General features: G+C 38.9%; 1 protein-coding gene across 1 annotated transcript in view; it reads right to left on the bottom strand.

Moving 5' to 3' along the window:
* The window catches only part of CNTN4 (contactin 4), a 537,580-nt gene that overhangs the window by 157,784 nt on the left and 355,696 nt on the right, over positions 1–24,100 (bottom strand). Inside the window, exons 8-10 of the mRNA XM_036739098.1 lie at positions 22,591–22,727; positions 20,276–20,405; positions 3,441–3,591 (exon numbers count right to left, since the gene is read on the bottom strand). Coding sequence (XP_036594993.1) covers positions 3,441–3,591; positions 20,276–20,405; positions 22,591–22,727 — 418 coding nt within the window. The remainder of the gene's footprint in view (positions 1–3,440; positions 3,592–20,275; positions 20,406–22,590; positions 22,728–24,100) is intronic.

The following is a 24,100-nucleotide window of genomic DNA, read 5'->3' on the forward strand; positions in this document are numbered from 1 at the left end:
AAGTGCCCAAGTCTCAGGGTTGTTATGAGGTTTGAAAATACAGTGTTTATAAATTTGTTTTGCAAAACATAAAGTGTTATATAAATACTAGCTTGGCATATCATTGTCATCATCATCATTATTATTATTAGGAGGGCTTTTGTTTAAATGCCTTGACTCAGATTTGCCATCATTTTTTTCTTAAAAAAGGTACAAAGATTTCCATTCCCCTGAGAAGTGAAAGAAAATGACAATGACCACAATGATAATAGCTTACATCTTTCCCTTGGTCTCAACTATTTCAGCCCTGTTCTGGTCTACTACATATGGTCTCCCTGTTTAAGACTCTTTGGGTTAGAAGGGAGGAGAGTCAATGGCTGAGATGCTGTGTTGTTAAGAACAAACTACTAACAGGAAGCGACGGGTCTAATGATATTGATGGAGTTGATAAACGGTAGGAAAGATGGTGGCAATGAAGAGTTGCTCCAGTTTTGCCACATGGGTGTTTGCAAATGTTGCAGTAATATGAGGAATTTTGTTATCAGGATGCTAAGTGCAAACATTTCACTTGCTATTATAGGACCGTATAGAGAGATTGGTTATGACTGGTTATAGGTAATTACTAGATGCAATCCTTTCCCACCCAACCCATATACCTTTTTTTTGGTTTGAATCATTGTTTTTTGCTTTTGTTTTTATCATTGTAGTGAACTTCCAACAGAAAAAAAGCTTCCTCTGCTAATGCAAGTTTGCAACTATTCTGCAATGGATGGTATTTGAGTTGATGGAGGCACTGAGGTTAAGTGACTTACTTGCCCAGGGTCACACAGTCCATAGGGATCAGATGTGGGACTTGAACCCTTGACTTCCTGACAGACAGTGGCTTTCCATCTACTACCCTACACAGCCCAAATAGAGAGACTTACTAATTAGAGTACTTTAGGAAGTCAAATTGATGTAACAACCAATTAAATTTACAGAAGAATTTATTCCATGGAATTAATGTAGAGTATTTCAAAGGGTAATTAGTGATCATGCTATAGGAATTAATTTATATTGTGGCTTGAGACTGAATTCAGAAGCTGTAATACAATATGGATACCCAGGCCCCCCCCTCCCCCCCACGTTTGACTGAGACTTTGATTAGACCATCCCAAGTTCATGCAGTTACATGGCTCCTCTCATCCAGCAGAAATCAAGGAGGACTACATACTCTGAATTTAATATATGTATGAACACACCAACTGTAAACTATGTCAGATTTGTTTGCAGAAACCATTAATAAGGACAACAAAATTACAGGCAATTATCCAATTTGCATACGCAAATCCAACGTGTTGCAGGTATAAAGGCTATGTATACATTTTTACAGGCTTCCCCAGTGCCTCCTTGAGCAGTTGACCTTTTGTATCTATTCAAAATCATTATGTTTCCAGATGGCAAGTGCTGTCTTACCTGTGACAAATACAGACACACAAATAATTGCCATTTTCAGACAGACTAATTGAGTAGTTTGCAAAAAGAGGGTATGGGATAATTTGCAGGGATGACAGCCAAAGAAACAGTTCTACACATATCTGCCATTTGGTTCCATTCATATCCATTATACCATTTATATTATATGTTATACATACATATACCCAAATTCTAAGTGTAACCTGCAAAGAGAAAGCTATGTGTGGAAAGTAGGTTGTATTATAACAATTTTGTATGAGAAAGAAAATATACTACATTTTCTCGCTTATCTTTAGGAAATAGAATTATATCCCTTAGTGACATGGGGGGGGAGAGAGAGGGGGGGGGGAGAGAGGGAGAGAGGGAGAGAGGGAGAGAGAGAGAGAGAGAGAGAGAGAGAGAGAGAGAGAGAGAGAGAGAGAGAGAGAGAGAGAGAGAGAGAGAGAGAGAGATTCTGTCTTTCTGGCAGATTGCCAATGGACCATTGTAGATTTTCAACAGTCTACAAAAGTTTTACCAAAAGCCATTATTTCTTAAACCATAAAAAACTTCCAAACAACAACAATGAAAACAACTCATCTTCCTTAAAAAAAAACTGATGCATTTTCCTTTTCAAGAAATTCTTTTTCTCCTCCTTCTCCTACCCTTCCTCCTTTCTTTTTCTCAGCTCTGGGAACCCATCTCCTGAGCTGTGCTTTGTCTGTGGTTCAGTGAGGGCCCTGCCTATGGTAGAGAATTTGGATAGTGCTCAGGGCTATTTGGGTTGGAAAATACTGAGTTTATGATAATAGATCTAGAGCCAAAAGGTCCCTTAGTGAGGGTATGCACTCCAACCCCTTTCATTTTACAGATAAGAAAACCGAAGCCAATAGATCCATGATTGATGATGGATGAGTTTCCCAAGGTCACAGGAATTCAGCAGAACCAGGATTCCAACCCATATTCTGTGAACCCAAATCTTGCATTCTTTCCACTGCATCCAGCCTCACTCTATAGCAGTGCTGCTTAAAATGTGGGTTGTGATCCCATATGGGGTTGTGTAACTGAATGTGGGGGTGGTGAAAAATTCGGCAACAATAAAGGTTTCTGAACGTGCAACAACCAAAAATTAGTTAAAAATCAAATGCATGATGAATCTGGGGTGTTTCTGGCAGTGCTTGCCCTTGTTGCATTGTGCAGCTTCTACAGCCTAGGTTCTGAACACAACATGGGCACTTTGCACCATGCATGCCATCATACTACAGGAGACCAACAAACACTGCCAGAACCACCTTGTCTCAGACTTGAGACTATTGTATGTCATGAATTACAGTGTTTTTACTGTACATACAAAGTTTTCTGCTCTTACAGAAATATAATAATTTAATCAGAGAAAGTAAAGACTTTTAATATTTTCCTATTGTAAAAATAAACAAGGACATCCATCTATTAATATGCAAATTTGCTTTCATCTTTAGTAAATTCTAAAATAATATGTATACCAAAGAACTGTTTTATAATAAATTTCATCATCAATTATTGTCAGTATATGTTTGATTTGTATGCCTAATTTATATATCTTTTTTCCCTGGGGTCATGTAAAAATTTATCAGGTGAAAAGGGGTCACAAGTGGAAAAAGTTTAAGAAGTCCTGCTCTAGGGTAGATGCTGTCAATCTGGGGTCTGGAGACCCCCAAGGGATCCATGGAGAGATTTTAGGGTCTCTGTGAACTTGAATGGGAAAAATGCATTTGTATTTCCTCTGTATAATTTATTTCCTTTGTAAATACTATGTAATTTATTTTATAAATTTAAAAACATTTTTCTGCAATGGGTTCTTAAGCTTGGCCAGACTTCCAAAAAATGTTTAAAAACCCTGCTCTCAAGTTAGTTTTACCAACGTGCTCTTCTGTTTCAAATATCTGTTACTACAGTTGGTAGCTTCATTTGAACCAGAAAGTTCTTCATTTCCAACTAAGCTTTTGTTTTCAAAGCATATAAAAGGAAGAGTGACTTTTGCACATTACCGTTCATTTTCTCTTACGATCTCCTTCCCTTTTTTCCACGTGTTGACAGGCCGAGGGGAAGCCTTTGGTTTACACTCAATGACAACTTCACCTCCCACTTTAACAAGTGTCATTCTTTTCAAGAGGGTTCTGGAGAAGTCTGGACCCAAAGCTGAAAGAGAATATAGCAACTCAATTGAGGAGAAATCTGATGGTGACAAAATGGGCAACAAAATAAGATGAGCTTTGACTTTTATTTATTTATCTTTCATTCCCCTGACTATCAGAAGAAGTTGGGCACTTTCATCAAAGATGGGAATTAGGGCTTTGATTTCAAGAGAAGAAAAAAAATGGGTTATATTGGAAAAAAAATATTTGGATGATTGACTTGTTTATATGGAAGACTCATGTCATACAAGCACTGAAAATGTTAGAAAGGTGGCATATGGTGGTCACAGTGTCATAGATATAGAGCTGGAAAGGATCTTAGGGGCAATGTGGTCTAATGGCTTTATTTTATAGTGAAGTACTGACTCCCAGGGAAGCCAAGTGACCAGAGATGGATGCACAAGTCAGCATTAAAGGCAGGATTTGAATCCAAGTCCTCTGACTCCAGAGGCAATACTTTTCCCATTATATCATGGGACAGAGTGGTAGCTTTAAATTCAGGAATATCTAGGTACAAATTCTGCCTCTGAAACACACTGGCTAAGTAATTTAATTGTTTAATGTCCCAGGTAACTCTCTTAGACAGTAATTATAGCTGAGTCATTGACCTGTATCAATAGAGGCCATTTTGACATTGGGAGTTCTCTACACTTTTAAAAGCATTGTCTCATACAAAAAGTAATAAACAAATTAGATTATATTCTAGCAAGAATTATCTGGAATATATTAGGCTGGGTGAGCATGGGACTGAATGGCAGACAGCTTTCTAATTTGGATTCATTCTAAAAGTGACTAAAATGTACATAACCTTTGATATAGAAATCCTACATCTGGGCCTAAATCCCAAGCAGGTCAAGGATAAAAAGAAAGACCCCAAGTATACCAAATATTCATTCATTACAACACTTTTTTTGGATGGTAGTATAAAAGAACTAGTGACAAAGTTATCATTGTAACAGCCAGCATGTATCACTCTTTAAAAAGGCTTTCAAAGTGCTTAAACACAAGTTATGTGAGTTGATTCTCACAATACTGAGAAGAAGATGTTAGCAAAAGTAACTGGGGTTAACGGACTTACCCAGGGTCACCTAGCTAGTAAGTATCTGAGGCAGGATGTGAACTCAAATCCACAGTTCTATTTACCATGCCACCTAGCTAGCTGGCTATTGGATTGGAAAATAGCTAAACTTCACAGAACGAATCCCCTTAATAAAATGATTTGCTCTGTAAAACTTGGATTCAGTCAAAAGGCTGCACATGAGGACCTAGAGGGCCACATATGGCCTCAAGGCCACAGGTTCCCCACCCCTGAGCTAAACCAACCAGGGGCATGAATTTAATGGAATATTATTGACATAAAAATGAAAAAAAGAAAAAAATAATTCACATGGGAATAGCATGAAGTGAGCAAGCCTCAGAAATAATCTATGCAATGATTATGACAATATAAGTGGAAAGAACAACAAAATGAAACTGAATACTGTGTAATTATAATTATCAATGTTGGCCTCAAAGGAGAGATGGGAAAAATATTTCTCCTCAACTTCCTAAGAGAAGTGGGGGACTGGTTGGCAGAATTAAAGAATTGAAAGTTGGGAGACACCTCAATGGCCATCTAGTACGGACTCTACACCAGTGAGATATCCATTATACCATACCCACTAAGTGGTCATCCAATCTTTGCTTCAAGACATCCAGGGAGAGATATCTTACCACCTCTCAAGGAGATCATTCTTCTTTTGGACAGCTCTAGTGAAGTTTTACCTGACATCAAACTTAAATTTTCTTTGAAACTTCCCCCTATTAGTCTGGGTTCTGCTTTCTGGGGTTAAACAGAAAAAGTCTAAATCTATTCATATAGTTGAACATGGGTGTCATATGCCTCTTGAGGGTAAATATGTCCAGTTCCTTCGACCAGTCCTCATATGACACGGACTAAAGGCACTTCACCATACTGGTTGCCCTCTTCTGGACATTCTCTTAAATTATCAATATCCTTCTTGAACCTCAACACCGTATTCCAGATGAGTTCTGAAAACAGAGCACAATAGACTAGCACCTCCATTTTTCTAGAAGTGATGCCTCTCTTAATGCAGACCAAGATTGCATCGGCTGTTTGGCCTGTCACATGACAGTTCACTAAAAGTCCTAGATCTTTTTCAGAATAACTAAAATTTAGCTATGCCTCCCCTATGCGGTACTTGTGAAGCTGTTCATTATTTTCTTTTTTCTATAGCCAAATATGACTTAAACTTTATCACTACTGAATTTCATCTTACTAGATTCAACCCCATACTCTAAGCTTGTCAGATTTGGGATACTGCCTCTAACATCTGATGGGTTAGCTGTCCCTTTCAGCTTTGCGTCATCTACAAATATTTGATGTGTGACATCTCTACCTTTATCCAAGTCATTTACAAAAAAATGTTAAACAGCTCAGGGTCAAGGACAAATCCCTGGGCTATTCTACCGGAGACCCGCTACCATGGTGACCTTGAACCATTAATAGCTACTGTCTGAGTTCAATCATCTAACCAGTTAAGGAGCCATTTAAGTCAGATATTCTCAATCCGGAGTACACGGACCTCCAAAGAATCCATGAACAAATTTCTGGGCAGTTGTGAACTTGGAATGCGAAAAGTTATGTCAGTATTAGCACTATTATACCACTTCCTTCAATCATGAACAGAGGTAAGGAAAAATTATTCTGAGAAGGGTCCATTGTCTTCACCAGACTGCCAAAGGGGTCTGGGACATAAAAAAGTTAAGAACTTTTCATCTCATCTAATTACTGTGTCTTCATTCCCGCCCCGCTCCCCATAGTATGAGTTACTTTCTCAAAAGTCTTGCTAGGTTGGGGGTGGGGAACCTGGGGCCCCAAGGCCACACATGGCCCTCTAGGGATCCTCAAGTGTGGCCCTTTGACTGAATCCATGTTTTACAGAACAAATCCTTGGCCCTTGGGCCACACTCGAGGACCTAGAGGGCCACGTGTGAACTTGAGGCTGCAGGTTCTCCACCCCTGATCTAAGTAAACTATATTCACAATATTAACCCTTGCCTGCTAGTCGTATAAGTCACAATCCTGTCAAATAAAGGAAATGCAGCCAGGCAAGCTCTTAGTGATCATTTTTCCCCTTTCCAGATATTCACCAGCCATCGCTTTATCAAAGGAGTTGAAGTCAAGCTCACTCACTGAGTGAATGGGGTATGGAATGTTGCACATACTATCAGACATGAACCAAATGTCTGTTGGTTTTGCAGAATTTATTATACGGGAAGGCTCATTGGACAGTGAAAAATGGGGAGAGTATGTTATGAAATGAATGAAAGTTGTCAATTAAAAACACACACAATACAACACAATCCTAACAAACAAAAAAGAGACATCTTCCTGTTAATAATAGGGAAATTGGGGTTTTGTTGCTCTTGTCCTTGAGTAACATGGTACAGTGTGTGTACTCCAAAAGTGATGGACCATAGTTTTAACATGGAAGGAATGTGGGAAAGTGCAATCAGGTCACATATAGGAGCTGGAAGGACAAAACAGACCAGAGTAGGGAGTTGAAGTAAAGGGTAGGCCACCATTACACCTTCTGCTACTCTATCTCTACCTTCTCTGCAGTAACATCGCAAGATGAACAAAGAGAATTCTGTGACCTTTAATTCAGCCTAATTCAAGAGGTTAAGAGTGTGTGTGTGTGTGTGTGTGTGTGTGTGTGTATCCTTAGCATACACTTGTGTGCGATCTTGCCCAGGCTGGATAATAGTCACAAGAATAAGAATAGAGAAGAGACAGCCACCATCCCCATCTCCTCTTCTCCTTCCCTCTGGAAATCAAGCACCAAGAATCACCCTGGGTTTGCATATGTGAACTTTTATTTTATCTTTCTTGGACCTAGGCCTCCTCTTAGCTTTTTGGCCATCAGTCAAGTTAACTCAAGTCAACAAGCACCTACTACATTCCAGGTGCTGTGCTAGGTGCCTCAAACCATGCAGGGGCACATAGCCTACCACTCCATCGTGCTTTCCAGCTCCCCATTAGAATATAAGCTCCTTGAGGTCAGGGGCTATTTTGATTGTTTATATTTGTAATTTCAATACTTAACATAGTGCTTGACACAAAGTGTGTGCTTATGGGATCTCTCTCTCTTTCTTTACACATACACATACATATACATGTCCATGTGCCTGTCTTTATATCTACTATCAACCCACACTCTGGACTAGAGAAGGAAATGGCAAATCACTCCAGTATCTTTACCAAGAAAACCTCAAACAGGGTCATGAAGAATCAGACACAACTGAAGAATTTGGGGCTATAGAGTAATTACTTGCTCATCTCTAACCTTGTGACTAGTTTGAGGTCTTCAAAAACTGAAGTGTATGCCAGTTCCTTGGCAAAATATACTTATGCCATTTTCCCCCTAGGATAGCCCTTTCTATTCTTTTTCACTCTCTCTCACTTTTACTCCATAGCTCGCCTGGGGCTTTGAGGCATTTCCTTGGACTTGGGATCTGCCCATTGAGACATATCTCTTTATATTCTTGATACAGAAATGGATTTTGAAGATTTCTGTATTAGCATTTAATTCCCCAAGCAAGAATGGTATTTTGTTTGATTGCCTTTGAGCTAAAATTTTCCCAAAGTAGTCAACACATACTGTATTTTAATCCTCTGTGCTTGATAAATATACTCCCAGTTTCCAAGAAGAAATCTCTGTGTGTAATATATTGAAGTGTAATTTACCAAAGCCCACTGCTCTCAATATCTTAAAGATTCCTGAGTTTACAAGACTAATTTTGTGGGAAAATTGGGGAAATCTTGTTAACAATTTCAGTAGAAAATTAAGAAATAGAACAGTGTTAAAAGAGAGGGACATTCAAGGGCCCTTTGTGGGAAAAGATTCTGGAATGGATGAACTAATCTCTTGGTGGATATCATATGATATCTCTAGAGTTCATTTTCTTGTATTTCAAAACTATAAATTTTGGCAGTTTGTCCCAATACAATTCAAAGATCAGAGACTCCTTTGGATGTGAAACAAAGAAAAATACACATCACAATAGTTTAGAATTTTAAAAAATAATTTCTTACATCTGTTGAAAACAAACACAGGCAACAGAAAATGACTTTACTAGATGTGATTTAAATCTTTATAGAATTCCTTTACCCTAACCCTTTTGTGCATTGGTTTCTTCTATCTGTAAAAATGAGGTTGGATTAGATAATCTCTCAGGTCCCTTAGCTGGCTAGCATTGAATAATAATAGCTAGAATTTATATATATATAGCTATATGTATATGGCTATATATATTTAAAGTTTGCAAGGTGCTTTATTATCTCGTTTTATCCTCATAACAACTGTGGGAGGAAGGAGCTATTATTGTCTGAGGAAACCAAGTCCCATAGAGGTTAGTGCCCCAGGGTCGTGCAGCTAGCATCTAAAACCAAATATGAACTCATATCTTTCTGCATCCAGGAGTAATATTTTATCTATAATGCCACAAAATTGCCCCTTTCCAGTCTAAATTATGAAAGGCTCCCCATTAAATCTGAATGATAAGAAGAGTCAACATCTACACAACACGTGAAGATTTTCAAAGGATTTTATATACTCATTTAATTCTCACAGAAACTCTGGTGAAGAAAGTGCATTATCCCCATTTCGCAGATAGGAAAATCAGCTCAAAGAGTTTAAGTGACTTGTCCATGGTCACACAGTTCATAAGTGTGGGCAGCAGGATCACTGATCATAGGATCATAAATTTAGAGTAAAAGGGACCTCTGAGGCTATCTAGTGAATCCTCTCATTTTAAAGATGAGGAAACTGAGGGCCAGGGAGATGAAGGAACTTTCCCAAAGTCACCCAGGTAGTGAGTGGCAGAGTTGGCATTTGGACCCAGATCTTCTGAGTCTAAATCTCATGGTTTTTCTTTCCCCATTACACCATGCTTCCTCCTAGCAGTGAAGCTTCTTTGAGACAGAAGACAGGAGGTTCACCATTTCTTGATTAAGAAACTTAATAATTGGATGAGCTTCATGCCATATAGGACTTGTTCATATCAGCAATGGGGATTTGACGAATTAACTTGGCAGGCGCTAGAGGACTCGGGCTGTGCACCCTTCAAAACTTCATAATGGGAAGCCATAGCTGAAAAGATCGCAAAGTAACTTTGTGATGAGTAACCACAATTAGGTTCTGGAGACAACTTCTTGCACTATGCATAGTATGTTTTTCAACTCAGGCAAAGTTTATCTGACGAAGAGGAAGAAGAGGAAGAGGGAGGAGGAGAAGCCAACATATTACAGAGGGAGAAAAGGCTAATGTCTTCAGAACTAAGATATTAACAAAATAGTTAATAACTATACAATTAAAATATAATTGGAATTAATGAAAACTTTTAAAAATAGACAAAGTCAACCAATCAAGGATCCTGTAAACCCTCCATTAATCTACATGGAGAAACCCTCATATTTATGCGGCAATCCATTGCCCTTTCTATAGGTGTTTATGTTGAAATTTCAGAGTGGCCATTTCTGTAGTGCTCAAGGCCCAGGAGAGTCTTGGTAGACCTCAAGTAGTTATTCGCATGGTTTGATTCTGAGACAGGCTGGGAGTAGAAAAGTCTGGCCAAGGTTCTCAAGCAACGGTTCAAGAAGAATGAATTATTAAAGTCTAGTAACTCACCATGTGCACGTGGATGTGCAAGTGTGTGTGTGCGCGCGCGCACACACACACACACACACACATACACGAAGACATTCACAAAAAATTGTACCAAGGCAGTGACTTCTCTAGGATCCTGAGTTTGAATGACAATTCTAAAAGACCCTCATTTACAGTAGAGAAATATTCCAACCACTAGCTTATTCAATGTAAATGTAGTCAATGGGAGAGAGAGGATTTAATCAATCGACAAGCCTGTGTTAAGCACCTCCCAGGTACCAGGGCATCCATTCACCAGCAGAGTAATGAGTTACAGCCTGCTGAACTTCTTCTGCATAATAAACACGCCAGCAGTCTACCAATAACTTACTGATACTTCAATGGAATAATGATCTCACTGATAGAAGCACTCTGTTGGGTGGTTCAGAGCTAGAGCCACACACACCTCTCCATCCTTTGGGTCTCCTGTTCATGTTGTCAAAAAATCCAACATGCTGGGACCTTCCCCTATAGATTCGTATATTGCATAAATACCAGTGGAGCCAGAGGTTTGCTGTCAGCTATCTCTTATTTTCAGTACACTTAGGGGCAAAACGGTAGGGAATGTGAAGGGAATAGCATTTATAGAATCTATTATGTGCCAGGCTCTATGCTAAGTGTTTTTTTTACAGATAATATCTCATTTAATCTGCACAACAACCTGGGAGGTAGGTGCTATTATTATCCCCATTTTATAGCCAAGAAAACTGAGGCAAACAGAGGTTTAGTAACTTGCCCAGGGTCACAAAGTTATTAAGGGTCTGAGAGCAAATCTAAAATTGTTGACTCCAGGCCCAGAGCTCTATCTACGAGATCACCGACAATATCACTGTATCACCAGCTATCTCATTGTATGACAATAAGCAGGAAATTTTGAAATTGGGGGAAGCAGTTGTTGCAGATGTTGGTGGGGGGAATACAGGGCATCATTTCATTAAAGGGAGAAAGAGACCATGAAAACTAGTCCCACAGTGGGACGTTTAAAGTCTGCTGAGTAAAACAAGGGGTAGGAGGAGAAAGAAGACATATATCTTATAGCTTCATATTTAAATCAATTATTCTTACTAATTGGGAGTTGTTTTAACCAGCTGAAGAAATACAAGTATTGTTTACACCCTCTAAATTTCCACACCTTGGGGAAAAGTTCTGGTTGTCCCCCCCTTAGGTACAATTTTAGCCATAAGACTGACATGCCTCTTTTTCCTATCATACATTTCACCAAGAATATCCTTTACTTCATTGTTCTTGTTCGATTCTTTGTGGTAACATGTTACAGTCTACATTCATTAAAATGATCAGAAGCAGTGATCTGAGAAAAGCTTTTAATGCAGTCCTCAAGCACTTATTTTTATTTAATTAAACTATGCTATATAAACTAAGCTATGCTTCGCCACACTCTGATGTTAATTACTCTAAGTGGCCAACAGGGGGACTCTTGAAGATAAGTGCTCTGTGAATCAGCAATGATTTCCATGAAGCATAAGACTTTCCCAATAGTTAACTTCTAAGTCTAATCTAGAAATGCAACCCTAATTGGGGAGCATGCAAGTGTGATATTTGTCTCTAGTTATTAATAACAGGTTAGTTATCACACAAATCACTCCACCCCTCTGGGCATCAGTGTCTCTTCTTCAAAATGAGGTAGTTCGACTGAATGACCTTGAAGGTCCCTTCCACCTCCAAATCTGTGATCCTATTCTAGTCTATAGAAATATCATTGGGAAGACAGTTGATAGTTACTGTGTAGGATGGCCTTTTAAAAGTTCAGTATTTCATACTGAAATTTCGTACAGGCTATTATCTCACATTTTATCTCATTATACAATAAAAATAAAACCTATAGTGCATTCATTCAAAACTTTTCTCCGTCAGTGAGATGATGTTAGTATAGGTATAATAGGTATATAGAACCGGACGCATTTCTTGACTCATTGTGCATGCAACTAGTTGGATGGGTACCGTCTATGAGTTTCTTCATATACAGTTACAGCTCATTGAAAGAGATGGCCCATTTGTTATTTGTGATAATATGTATGGGTTTGGACTGAAGTTCACCTTTACACAAGATTGCTCTCAGCAAAACCACTAAGAAGTAGGAGAAATTTGTCCTTGGTAAGTTTCCATCTCCCTTTTTAGTATTCTCTTCCTTCCCAGTGCCTGCCTTCCCATTGGGCTCATACCACACTGCTGCCGGGTCTCCCTTCCAGCTAGCTGTCATCATTCCCTATAACATGTTTACACATCTTCCAAGCTATATTTGAGGCATCTTCACTGGGTACTTTTACTTTTAGAATTTTGCAAAGATGTATTGGTACTCCTTCCCCAGCACTGAACCCTCCCTTAAAACAGTTCAACAAATACAACTAATAGAATGACCAAGTTTGACAACATATGCAACAATCTGCCTCTGCACCTCCCCCCTTCACCAAGAAGAAGGACTATTTCATTCTGTGTTCCAATACTGATCACTACAAATACTCAGAGTTCAGTTTCCTTAGTGGTCTTTTCATTTGCATTGTTAGAATCACTGTACATTATTCTTCTGGGTGTGATTACCTCATTCTATTTCAGTTCTTATAAATCCTCCTTATATTTTCTGAATCCCTTATATTCATTATTTCTTCCTTCCTGTGTAATATTGTTATATTACAGCTTGTCCAGCCATTCCCCCAATCGATGGGTACCCCATCGTAGCCAGTTCTTTGCTACTACAAAAAATTCTGCTCTCAATAGTTTGGTATGTATAGGACTTTTCTATCTATCTTTTACCTCCTCAGGGGTGTATGTCCAGTAGTGAGACTGCTAGGTTTGTAATAGGTAAACTCTAAGGACCTCAAGTAATGAGTATCTAATGGTAGAATTTCAGTTAGCAGTAATTAAGGAAATTTTGTGGGCTTTCTTAGCACCCTGCCAGTACCATCAGATTGGCCTCTTTTTGTGCCTATGAAAAAGGGATCCGTTGCAAAGATTTACCCTTTTCCACCTTTTACAAAGAAATCTCAAGAAAGTGAAATATCCCCATGGATCTAGGTACTTGAGAGAGTAGGGGAAGTCTCATACATGTACAAGCTTCCCTCACCTCCAGGAACAACTAATATTAACATTGGGGCAATAGATCCATGAAAATTGCACATATTCTCACACATATGATCCAACAGAGTTCTTGACTTTCAATGTGCTGGATAAAGGAAAAGAGATTTCATGAGTAATATTAGATTCTTGGAGAGGGAAGAAAAAGATTCCAGATTTTTAAAGAGAAAAGGGAGATCTACTTGGTAGCATGGGCATTGGGATTACTTCTTGCATGCTCCCAAGTTCGATAATTTGGGGATGTAGCTATCCATAGAGGGGAGAATTCTCAGGCAATACCGTCCTCCTGAAGCACAATTTCTTTTTAGCAAATCCTGCTTTCATATCTGTTTACTATGATTATGGAGAAGTGGAAGGAAGAGAGCCACATGGTCCATCAAGGAAGCCAAGGAATTGAGGGAAAGTGGTAATGGCAAAAATGAAGGTGATGGCAACAGCATTCTATGTTTAGGGATAACTAGCCCAAAAGTTAACTGGGACCATGAGGCAGGGCACTTCTGGCAGGCTCCCTTTTCAAGACCACATAGTATAACAAACGCAGCTATAAAACCCCTAGTAGAGACTTGTAAACACCCAAGAGTACCTTCCTCTATGGCTTTATCCATCTTCAGGTATACTTACCTAAAGATTTGGTGGCAGCACCAATCACGGTTGATCAAAGCCTAAGAATTCAGGTTTGCCTGCTCTTTTAGTTCTTCAGCATAATTGGAATCTCCTGGTGTGATAGTTGCTATAATTCCCAGTTTCTAATTTGAAGCCTACTTGAATTTAGCCTCCTATATTTTCTGATAATGTGGGAACTTAACTGGAAGGTTTCTAGAGGCTGGGGAAGGCAAGTTGCCCTCTTGCTAGAGGCTGACCACACTTCAAATGATTTGAATTTTTCATAATCCAGCTCAACTGGGTAGTACAAAAAAAATCAACCTCCCTTGTAGATAAGCACTTAACGAAGTCTGCATGAAATAACTTTGAGTTCCGTTTGAATGCTTTTGTAACTTGGAAACCAATCATCTGGATTAATGACAAACTAACCACATAATTGTTCCAGTTTGCACCTCATTTTAATTACATCATCCATTACTTTATGGTATTTCGAATGTCTACTTGAGGGTCAGATGACCGCCACAAAACTGCTTGGCAGACCATTAAGCAGGGCTTCTTGGGGGCGAGGGCACTAGATACTACTGTCTCCTTTGGACACACCAAGGCACCCCATAAACCCACACTCTGGACTAATACCTAACTGTTCCCTAGGCTCCTTTGAACCTCATTGCCATCAGGACTCCTCTGTATTTAACTAGTGAATTGATAAGTTAGATATTAATCCGGGTCCAGAAGGCAATGCAAGGATACCCTTTTTAAGGCTATGTTTCAGTCTCCCTCTTTTATGCACTTACAGTACTTTGATTGTATGAGTTAGGCCCAAAATTAAGAAAGGAAAAGAGAATGAGTTGTGATCATTGGGAAATCACACAATTATAATGACCACCAATGTCTGCCCTGTGACAGTATATTATGACCAGTTGTGGACTCCTGAAGAATAGAAATTGAAGATCACTCAATGGACATTGGAGAGGAACATGGTAGGTATGAGTGAGTTGCAACACATTAAAAGCAAATAATTATCTAGGGGAAGTGGTTTAAAGGCTATAACTGTGAATAAAGATGGACTTGACATTTGGTAAGAGCAAGGGATAACTAAGTGACAGTGTCTATGCTCCATTGGTATCTACTCAATGTCAAGAGAATAAGAGGAAGGTCTTTAGCCCAATAGGTAGAACTCCTTCCTTTTCCTACCCCTACATACATTCATAATATTTATAGGATAATATGGATGAGAGTTGAACAAAATGTTCAGATATGGATGGGCTGCTATCTGTATCACTGGAGGGTATACCCTCAATCTCTATTCAAATATTAAGTCACTCAGTGAGATAATCATCAGTCACTGGCTTCACCTTTAACAACCATACTATATTGACTTTTATGCTTTGAAAAACACTTATACACAGTAGATACATGCAACAGTAGATACATTACACTATAGACCTATCCAAGGGGATTGATCTCTCCTCCAGACTACAGGAGCACTGGGTGGGTAGATAGCATATCCTATATGTGCAGATCAGCATGGGTAGTGGCAAGAGCCCTTGACCCACAGTCAGTAGATAAATTCCATCTCAGGCATTCACTAGTCATGTGACCTCGAGCAAATCATTTCATCTCATTAGGTCACAGTATCCTTGATCCGTGGAATAAAAATTATCTGTGGTGCTGATCTAAGTGGGCTGTTTTGAGAATCAAATGAGATAATGGATACCAGTTTTTTTGGAATCCTTAAAACACTGTAGATGGGATGATGATGATGATGATGATGATGAAGCATATATATATATATATACACATATACACACTAATCAGTAGCTTTCAGATTTGTTGGTTCAGTCAATATCTGGCAGAACTACTGCTCATATAAATTCCAATTATTACTAACCACCAGGGCTGTGACTAAGGTTTTGATATATATCCAAAAGAAAAAATAAACAATTACCAAAATCCAGTTACAACCAGCAAAGTGCCACTGATTTCTACTCCTTTTACTAATGGGCAAGCCTGGTCTAAATTACTGACCTAAAGGTGAAAATATCTGCATTCTATTTGCCGATCTAATTCAGTCTAGCATCCGGGTTAATTATTTAGGAGGTAAGCAGTTGCAATCCATCAAACACGGATATGTCACATGCACATTAAATACCTAGACTGAATGCATAAAACACGATTAAGGTAAAAGCTTATCAAGTTTATGCATCCTAATCATTGCATTTCCTATTCATGACTTGGGGGATTCCTCCCCACCCCCAGAGTTAGAGGAAATTTTCTTTATGGCTCTGGAGGATCCAGAAGTATGATCAATATCAGAGACTAACATTACCTTTTAAAAAATTAAACATTTTTTTTCCTTTGGTCAATATAAAAGCTGCCTCATTCGTGATTCACACAGGTAATCACCACTTACTGGCTTCACCCCTGAGAATTATACCATCCTGACTTTTACTCCTTGAATATCACTAGCAGGGAGAATTTATATACATGTGACATTGAATATAATTATACTATAAGCCTATCCAAACAAAGCCAATATTTGTGAACTTTCTCAAAGTTAAATGGTGTACTTGTTCATATTTGGGGGGATTAGATATTATTATTTTAGATATTCAAATATTCCTTTTAATTTCCTAATGCTTTTGCTATTTAGGAGAGGGGACTCAGAATTAAAATAGAATATAATGCCAAATCCTTTATTCTTAGCCTGGCATGTGAAACATTCTTTGCATTCCAGAATCTAGCTCCAAAACTAATTTTCCAATTTTATGTTCCACCCTTCAGTCCAGTTAGGATGATCTATTTATTACCTACTAATTAAGACCTGATTTTATATTAAACTACTAGCTCTGGAATGATTGCTGTTTGTGGGGTAATGAACTTGACATTCTAACCAGAGCATCTTCAGATTTCTTCTCTTCCAGTGCTACCCATTCTTCAAGGCCTACCCTCCCTTCTACGAAGCCCTCCTTGACCACCACAGTGCACACTAATCTCTCTCTCCTTAGAATTCCTATACCACTTCTGATCATTCATTTGGCACTTGGCACTTTGCTGTTTGCTGACTTCTTATTGGACAAATTCAGTGGATGTTTATTGAGTGTTGATGCTGTACAAGGCACTGTGTTAAGTGCTAGGGATAAAAAAAATGAATCATAGTATCAAAGAATTTATAGAGGGAAAGGAATTTGGAAATCACCAAAGACCAATCCTCACTTTTTAAAAAAGATCAAACTGCAACAGAGGAATGTTAAGTGACTTGTTCAATGTCACACAAGTAATAAATATCACAAATCCAGTACTGCTTCCAATAAAAGAGAAGCAAGAGGAAGAGGGGGAAAAAAAGAAAAAATGTAAAATGATTTAGTATCTGCTTTCAAGTACCTTATGATCTAATAGGATCAAATAGGATAATAAGGTGACAGTCTTTATGAAATCTGCGTAAATCCTGTCTCTCCAATTAGATTGCAAGCTCCTTAAGGACAAGGGCCATGTCTTTATAAAACTTTGTTATATCCCCCCATCCCTGACCAGTGCCTAGCATGTTCCCTTTAACATTATAAGTATATATTTGTTTGTTCAATTGAAATCTGAAAAGTACCTGAATTAAATCTGATCCATACAGCCAGTTCTGCTAGACAGTCAAAGCTATCTATCTATTTCAATGCTACGGGTGTTATATTGGAGACTAAATTGGGAGACATAGTTAGGGATTATGAAAAACAGAGGAGTCATAGTTCACAATTCAAAAGTGGTCTCCTTTGCACTGCAGGGTTTCTCAGTAATTCCCCTAAAGAGTCAGTTCATTTCTCACTACACAATTGATGGGGAAAGTTATCTGGGTCTGTTACAGAGGCAAATCTGTGGAGACAAGATTTTGCATTTAGGATAGTATGAGTACATTCACAGGGTCTCATCTTTCTTGCCCAATGTGTACTTTACCAAACCATTGGGCCAGTTGTTTATTTATATTTGTACATTTAGATAAGTCCACTCTACTTTGGAAGGGTGCTCATGTGTCATTAGGTGGAGGAAGCCAGGTTGGTGTGTATAAGTTTCTTTGGCTTCATTTTGTTTTGATTTATAAGGTGAGAAGCACATGTTTGGGCCTCTGCAAGGACCAGAGCTTATCAATAGTCTCAGGGAAGAAGAATGGAAATATCAGGTTATCTCCTGAACAGCCACAGTCCCATGGACTCTTCGAGTCAACAATTTTGTCTTCTCCAACCAGGGCTGTCTTAAGCTGAAATGATCATAAATGGGGGGAATAGAAGGAGGAGGAAAGATAAAGACCAAAAGTGTTTACATTTGCCGTCTCCTCTCACTTCTGTGCTTCTCACTGCATCTCAATAGAGCCTGCTCCTCAGTCGGGTGAAAGGTTTTGCCATACTGGCAACAGGATATCCTGTTTCCCAAATCTGTGCTTTTGCCCAGCCTTCCCCATGGGACTAGATCCTTACTTTTGCCTCAGTGAACCTCTAACTCCTTTCAAGTCAAATCTCAAGTCTGCCTCCTTCAAGAGACCTTTCCTGATCCCCCTAGTTGTTAATTTTTCCTCTCTTCTAAAGTTTTGTTGTTGTATTCTTCATGACTCTGTGGACTATATTACACCAATACTATCTATGGGGTTTTCTTGGCAAAGTACTGTTGTGGTTTGCTGTTTTCTTCTCCACTTAATTAAGGCAAACAGAAGTAAAGTGCCTTGTCCAGGGTCACAAGTTATAAGTGTCTGAGGCCAGATTTGAATTTAGGTCTTCCTTACTCCAGCCCCAGTATTCTATCCACTGAGCCACCTAGTTGCCTCCCTCTTATAAAATAAGTTTGAATTTATTTGGTATGCATTTTGTACTAATTTTCCTGTCTATATATTCTTTCCCCCTTAGTAGAATATAAACTCCTTGAGGCCAGCATTTAAGATTTTATATTTGTTGCCCTGGTGTCTGGCATATTTTTTTTTATTAATTTTTACCCCCAGATCCATGATTTCATCAGCATAGGAAATTTGGAGTTAGGAATTTCTGCTATCCCTGAAGATCAGTACTTTTTCTGTAATCTACAGTTTGAGAGAATTATCAGGGGCACTGAGAGGTAAAGTTATCTGTCCAAGGTCAGTATTTGTCAGGGCAGATCTTTAGCTGAAATCTTCACGTCTCCCAGGCTAGTACTCTCACCATTATGCCACACTCCCTCTCACACAGTATGTACTTACCAAAAGCTTACTGAATTGAATTAAATTGAATTTAGGACAGAAACTTGAGGTACCAGGACCACTCACTTGCAACAACCTTGTGAACGATCAGCAGGACTCTAGAGCTTATCAGATTGTAGATATCTGGGTAAAATATCTCCATTATGTTGACCATTATGCTAATAGTTTTTGCACTTATCACAGACTCTTATCTGCATCAATAGAGGGATACAGATACACAGAAATCCGAAGAAGCAGTGAAATCATTTAGGTATGAATTTATGCTGTTGACATAGCCTCTCCCCCCTAGTGAATTTCTCTTCCTTATTATATTTGGCCTTGGCACATACTAAAATAAATTTATATTAAAATGGACACTTTGTCAAGTGATGGTGAGAAACTAGGCCAGGGTACTAAACAAAGCCATGGCTAAAATACAGGATAGATAATGCATATGGAAGCTTTTCAGAGTTGCCTGTGCCAATTAAACCGATGTAGCAAAGAATGAGTAGAGTTTGTTTTCCTCCATGTTACAGATTTATTTGGTAGAGTCTAATCCAAACCCAATCATCCTTTGCATATTTTTTCCCCCTACACTGAAGTTATAGGAGAGTTACATCACAGTATCATGGATTTAGAATTGGCAGGGGCCTCAGAGATCTTTTTCTCCAAGTCCTTTCTTTTTACATATCATGAAACTGTGGCCTAGAGAGGAGAAATGATCTCCCAAGATCACATCAGTAGGAACAGAGTCAACATTTGAACTTGGGTCGTTTGACTCCAATACAATTCAGATCTTTCACTTGGTCAAGGTCAACTTAGGCATAAAAAATGAGCAGTAAATGCTTTGTGTTCCCAACAGAAATAACTGGGGAGAGATGGTGTGGGAGGGAAGCTCTATTAAGAAAATGGGTCTGTTTACTTCGCTTGAAGACCATATGGAGTATTCTTCAAGCAACCTATCTTCTGCCTGAAGAATTTCTTTGTATCGTCTCTTGGCTTGAACACTTAAGCTTGGCAAATGATATGTTTGTTTGGGAAGGGGGTGTATTTTAAAAATAAATTAAATTTCTTTCTTCATAAAGAAAATTACTCACCAATAACACTGAGCTCCGCACTAGCAAAAATAATTCCATGTCTGTTTTCAGCTACACATTGATACATGCCTGCATCAGAAAGGTTCACGGTGGTTATGTTCAGTGTCCCATGCTCGATTTGAATTCTGTCCTGTAAAAACACCAGGAAGTAAAAATATAACCCTCTACAACTCAGGCCTTGAAACCATCATACTCTATATCATATTGAGGGGGACAAAACAAGAAGAAAATGGCAGTCATACAAGCAATTTACATCTCATGATCTATTTGTCTGTCAACTGAATTTGTGTCAGGTCAGATGCTAAATGGAATCACCAGTACATCAGCTGGTAAATGGAATTTAAATTGTAGTACTCTCCTGAGTTCTCATTGATTTAATACTGAAACCATTCAGATTAATATCCCCTCCAAGTAGATGAACGTGAAATTTAAAATGCCTTTCTATTCTCAGGTTCTGGACGAGCTTGGAAAAAATGCAGCCAACTCTACCATCTAGGGCATTTAAAACACTCAAATTATTGGAGGGCATGACTTAGAAGGTTAATAGGAATATAATCATCTCAGATGGTGTAGAGAGAAACATTTAATATGGGCTGAAGTTTACAAAAAAAAGTCTATGTTAATAATTTAATGGTCCCTTACTTTATTTCTGCCACTAACATGATTTAAGTTTGGGACCATCTGCTGGTGGCCAACACAAAGCATGTAAAATTAGTGTGTGGAACAAAAGACTCAAGTCTCGTTTATCAGCCCAAGGATACGTGATATGTGTTATTCATTTTCACAAGTGCAAAAAAGTAGTGCCCCCTCCCAGTCCCCAGAGAGCTGCCATTTAAAAAATAAATAAATAACATGAAGAAAACATTGGATTTTGCCTTGCTGTAGGGGGGCAATTTAGTGCAGGTAGACACTTATTAGGTTTTGATCAAATCTAGGCATCCATGTTCCCTCACATTAAGCAAAGGGAGAAAAATGCCACTACCTTCATACCTTCACGGCAACCATTTGTTTTCGTTTGGCTTTATAATTGAGAGAATCATGGGACTGACAGGATCCCCTCTGGTGAAAGGAAGGGAGTGTGGGGGCAATGGAAGGCAAAACAATTCTTTCTCTTTCCTTTCTTTTGTGTAGCATTAATCTTTAGGCTGTTCTTCATGCCAGTGCTTAGAGCACTGGGTGGCCTACGTGGGAAAAAATTCCAACATGAAAAATTGGCTCACTCCTCAAGACCCAAGGAAATGTCAAATTTCCTTCAACTTTTGAAGTTCAGTTTGAAAATATAGCATAGGAAATTAAATCGGGACAATCGTTCTTCACCCTAAGGCTCCCTGATTTCATTTGGGATCTTTCATTGGGGGCTCCTTAAATTTCGATTTCCATTCTAAATGTTATCACACCAATTTTTCTTCACCCAGAAAGTGATATGTGCTGTAGTCAAATGAAAAAGGACTTCAATTCTTCTTTCCGGACACCCCTCTAGCCACATAAAGCTTTGTCTTCACTTACCTGTTTATACGTTTTGTATTTTTCCTTTTAAACAAGTACTGATTACCTACTATGTGCCTGGCATTGTGTTAAGTGCTCCAACAACCCTGAGAGGTATGTTCTATTATTATCTCCACTTTAGAGATGAGGAAACAGAGGCAGACAGTGGAAGTGACTTGCTGAAGGTCACACAGCTAGTGAGTGTCTGAGGTCAGATCTGAAGTTAGGTCGTTTTGATTCCAGGCCCTGCACTCTACTTTGCAACCCACCTGCCATAAATTTGTATCATGAAAAAAAAGTAAGCCTCTTGAGGCCATGGATTATTTTCCAATTTTGATTTTTGTTTCCTCTTTGTCCAGAACAATGTTTTGCATAGATGATATGCAAAACAATGTGATTTCATTGGTGTGGGGAACTCTCAGTATGGAATCTTCCTTCACCAATGCAGACTGGCAACCCATCTCTAACTTATATACTTAGAGATTTGTCTAGGGCACTTCTCAGTGACATGCCCATGATCACACAGTTAATAGGTCTAAGAGACAAGACTTGAACCTGGATTGTCCTCACTCTAATTCCAGCTCTCCATCATGTTCTCACTTTGCTTCCTTCATACAACCAATCAGTTAATATTAAGCACCTACTATGTGCCAGGATCTTTAGCAGTATCACTCACTTTCTCTGTTGCCATCATGTCAATCAAATCATGTCACGTCATGCCAACCAGTTGTGGACATTGGAAATGCCATGTTATTCCTCTACTATCATAAAAGTATGGCAGTATTAAATATTAAACTTGCCATTCAAACAACCATTGTCAATGTTCTTACCTGAGTTAGCAATGGTTCACCATTTTTTAGCCACCTGTATGTAGGCTTGGGTCTCCCATTTGCTTTGCACTCCCAAAAGATACTTTCTTCAATGGCCACATGGATATCATTTATTTTTTGGATCCAGTTAGGCTGAGCTATAGCAATTAAAAAAAATAAAAAGAATCCAAAAACTCATGAGAAGACATCAGTTAAGTTACAGCATTATTCAATCTTTTTCACTACTTGTAGTCTCTTGGATGATCTTTCATAGAATGATGAAGCTCAAGGTTACTTGAACGTTAGTTCAGGGACCCATTTTCCTACTTCCAAAGATGATGGTACATATGGCCCTCATCCTAGGCCCCATGTGTCTGGGCAATGACTTATTGTGGCAGCAATTAGGTGAGAAGGAGATAGTTGTACTAGCTACTATTAACTAATAACAACCTTGAGCCATATATGCATGTGTATGAATGTTTATGTATGTATTCTCATGTTCAGTATGGAGAAATCATCATCAGGAACCCCCTCCCCCCGAAGTTCAAGGAGTTATCATACATGTGCATATGCCTAAGTATCTATATGTATATATAAACACACTACTATTCATATAATACATACATGCATATAGACATATATTCTTACACATACAGGTACATACCAATATATTCAGTTCGGAAAATTCACCATCATTTCCAAAAATAAGATACATGATGCTGACCCTACCACCTCCACATAACCCATAGACTGTGTTCAGGCAACATCATGTAGAGGAAACAGCCTGCCCTAGATTTGGGGTCGAAGATCCTGAATTTAAGTTCTAGCCCTCATTCCCCTCCAGGTTGCCCTCAGGACTTCCTCTACCATGCCTTAGAATCCTCTTCATCCTAAAGCTTACTCCAGCCCTGGAGTTCATGGGTTACAAGTCTCCTCTGCCCCTGAGGCCTCCTCTTCTCATTGTATGGCTCCTCCGAGAACCTCCATTTCATTGGGGTGCCCAGGCCAGTCATATCTCATTCCTCTCCAGGCTGTACTTTGCAAATTCTCTACCATGCCCTCTCAGTGGTGATCTTTGCCTCCTTCTACCCTTTTTTCTCCTTTTTTCTGTATAATTTTGCTCCCATTAGAATGTAAGCTTGGTAAGGGCAGGGGCTGTCTTTCTTTCTATATTCCTAGGGCTTAGTACATAGAAAACCAGCTCTGCTCCCAATTTCCCATGGGACCCTTGGAAGATTATTTTACTTCTAGGCCTCAGTTTCATCATTACAAAAGACTTGGATGAAATGATTTTTAGGTTTTACTTCTAGCTCTGAAGCTATGAACTGACCTGACTCTTTCATTCAAATTTTCATTCAACCTTTCACCAGGTGGTTGTTTACCTGGGTTTGAAACACTGCCCGGGCACAGCCTTGCCTCCTGCTACCTTCTAGGGACTGACTTAGTGGCTTCCTTCATGTGACATGGCTGATTTAGAATCCTCCTCCACTTGGTGTTTTCAGACCCATGCCTTGCATGGCAATCTTAGTGT

This window comes from Trichosurus vulpecula, chromosome 9, assembly GCF_011100635.1.
Source record: "Trichosurus vulpecula isolate mTriVul1 chromosome 9, mTriVul1.pri, whole genome shotgun sequence".
Lineage (NCBI taxonomy): Eukaryota > Metazoa > Chordata > Mammalia > Diprotodontia > Phalangeridae > Trichosurus > Trichosurus vulpecula.